Source organism: Penaeus monodon, chromosome 34 (genome assembly GCF_015228065.2).
Source record: "Penaeus monodon isolate SGIC_2016 chromosome 34, NSTDA_Pmon_1, whole genome shotgun sequence".
Classification (NCBI taxonomy): Eukaryota; Metazoa; Arthropoda; class Malacostraca; order Decapoda; family Penaeidae; genus Penaeus; species Penaeus monodon.
This window is the reverse complement of record NC_051419.1, coordinates 19,854,386-19,854,660: the sequence shown is the minus strand read 5'-3', so window position 1 is coordinate 19,854,660 and position 275 is coordinate 19,854,386. Positions and strand designations below refer to the sequence as shown.

Sequence of the window (275 nt, the reverse complement as noted above, 5' to 3'; positions counted from 1 at the left end):
ACGCCCTCCTCAGGAGCCCCGGGCCCCCCAGGCCCCCCCGCGGCAGCGCCTGCAGCAGCCCGTCCGCCGCCGCCGCGCCGCTCCGCCGCAGGGACAGGGTATCTATGTCCTTCTCGGTGGCCAACCCGGGGTCGTCGTATGCCGCAGCGAGCGCAGCCCAGGGCGCCTGGACACCTGACCAGGACTCCGTCGTCTCGGGCTTCACCGACGCCAGCATCTACGCGTCGCTCCAGCGCCACCCGCAGGCCGGGCCCTTCCCACACCCGCAGCACTTC

The 275-nt window shown here is 74.5% G+C and overlaps 1 protein-coding gene across 1 annotated transcript in view; it reads left to right on the top strand.

Annotated features, from left to right (window-relative positions):
* Window positions 1-6: 6 nt before the first annotated feature.
* The window catches only part of LOC119594633 (vang-like protein 2), a gene marked incomplete at its 3' end in the record, with an annotated part of 15,594 nt that continues 15,325 nt past the window's right edge, over window positions 7-275 (top strand). The window contains 1 exon segment of the mRNA XM_037943682.1: window positions 7-275. Within this exon segment, the coding sequence (XP_037799610.1) occupies window positions 105-275 (171 nt within the window).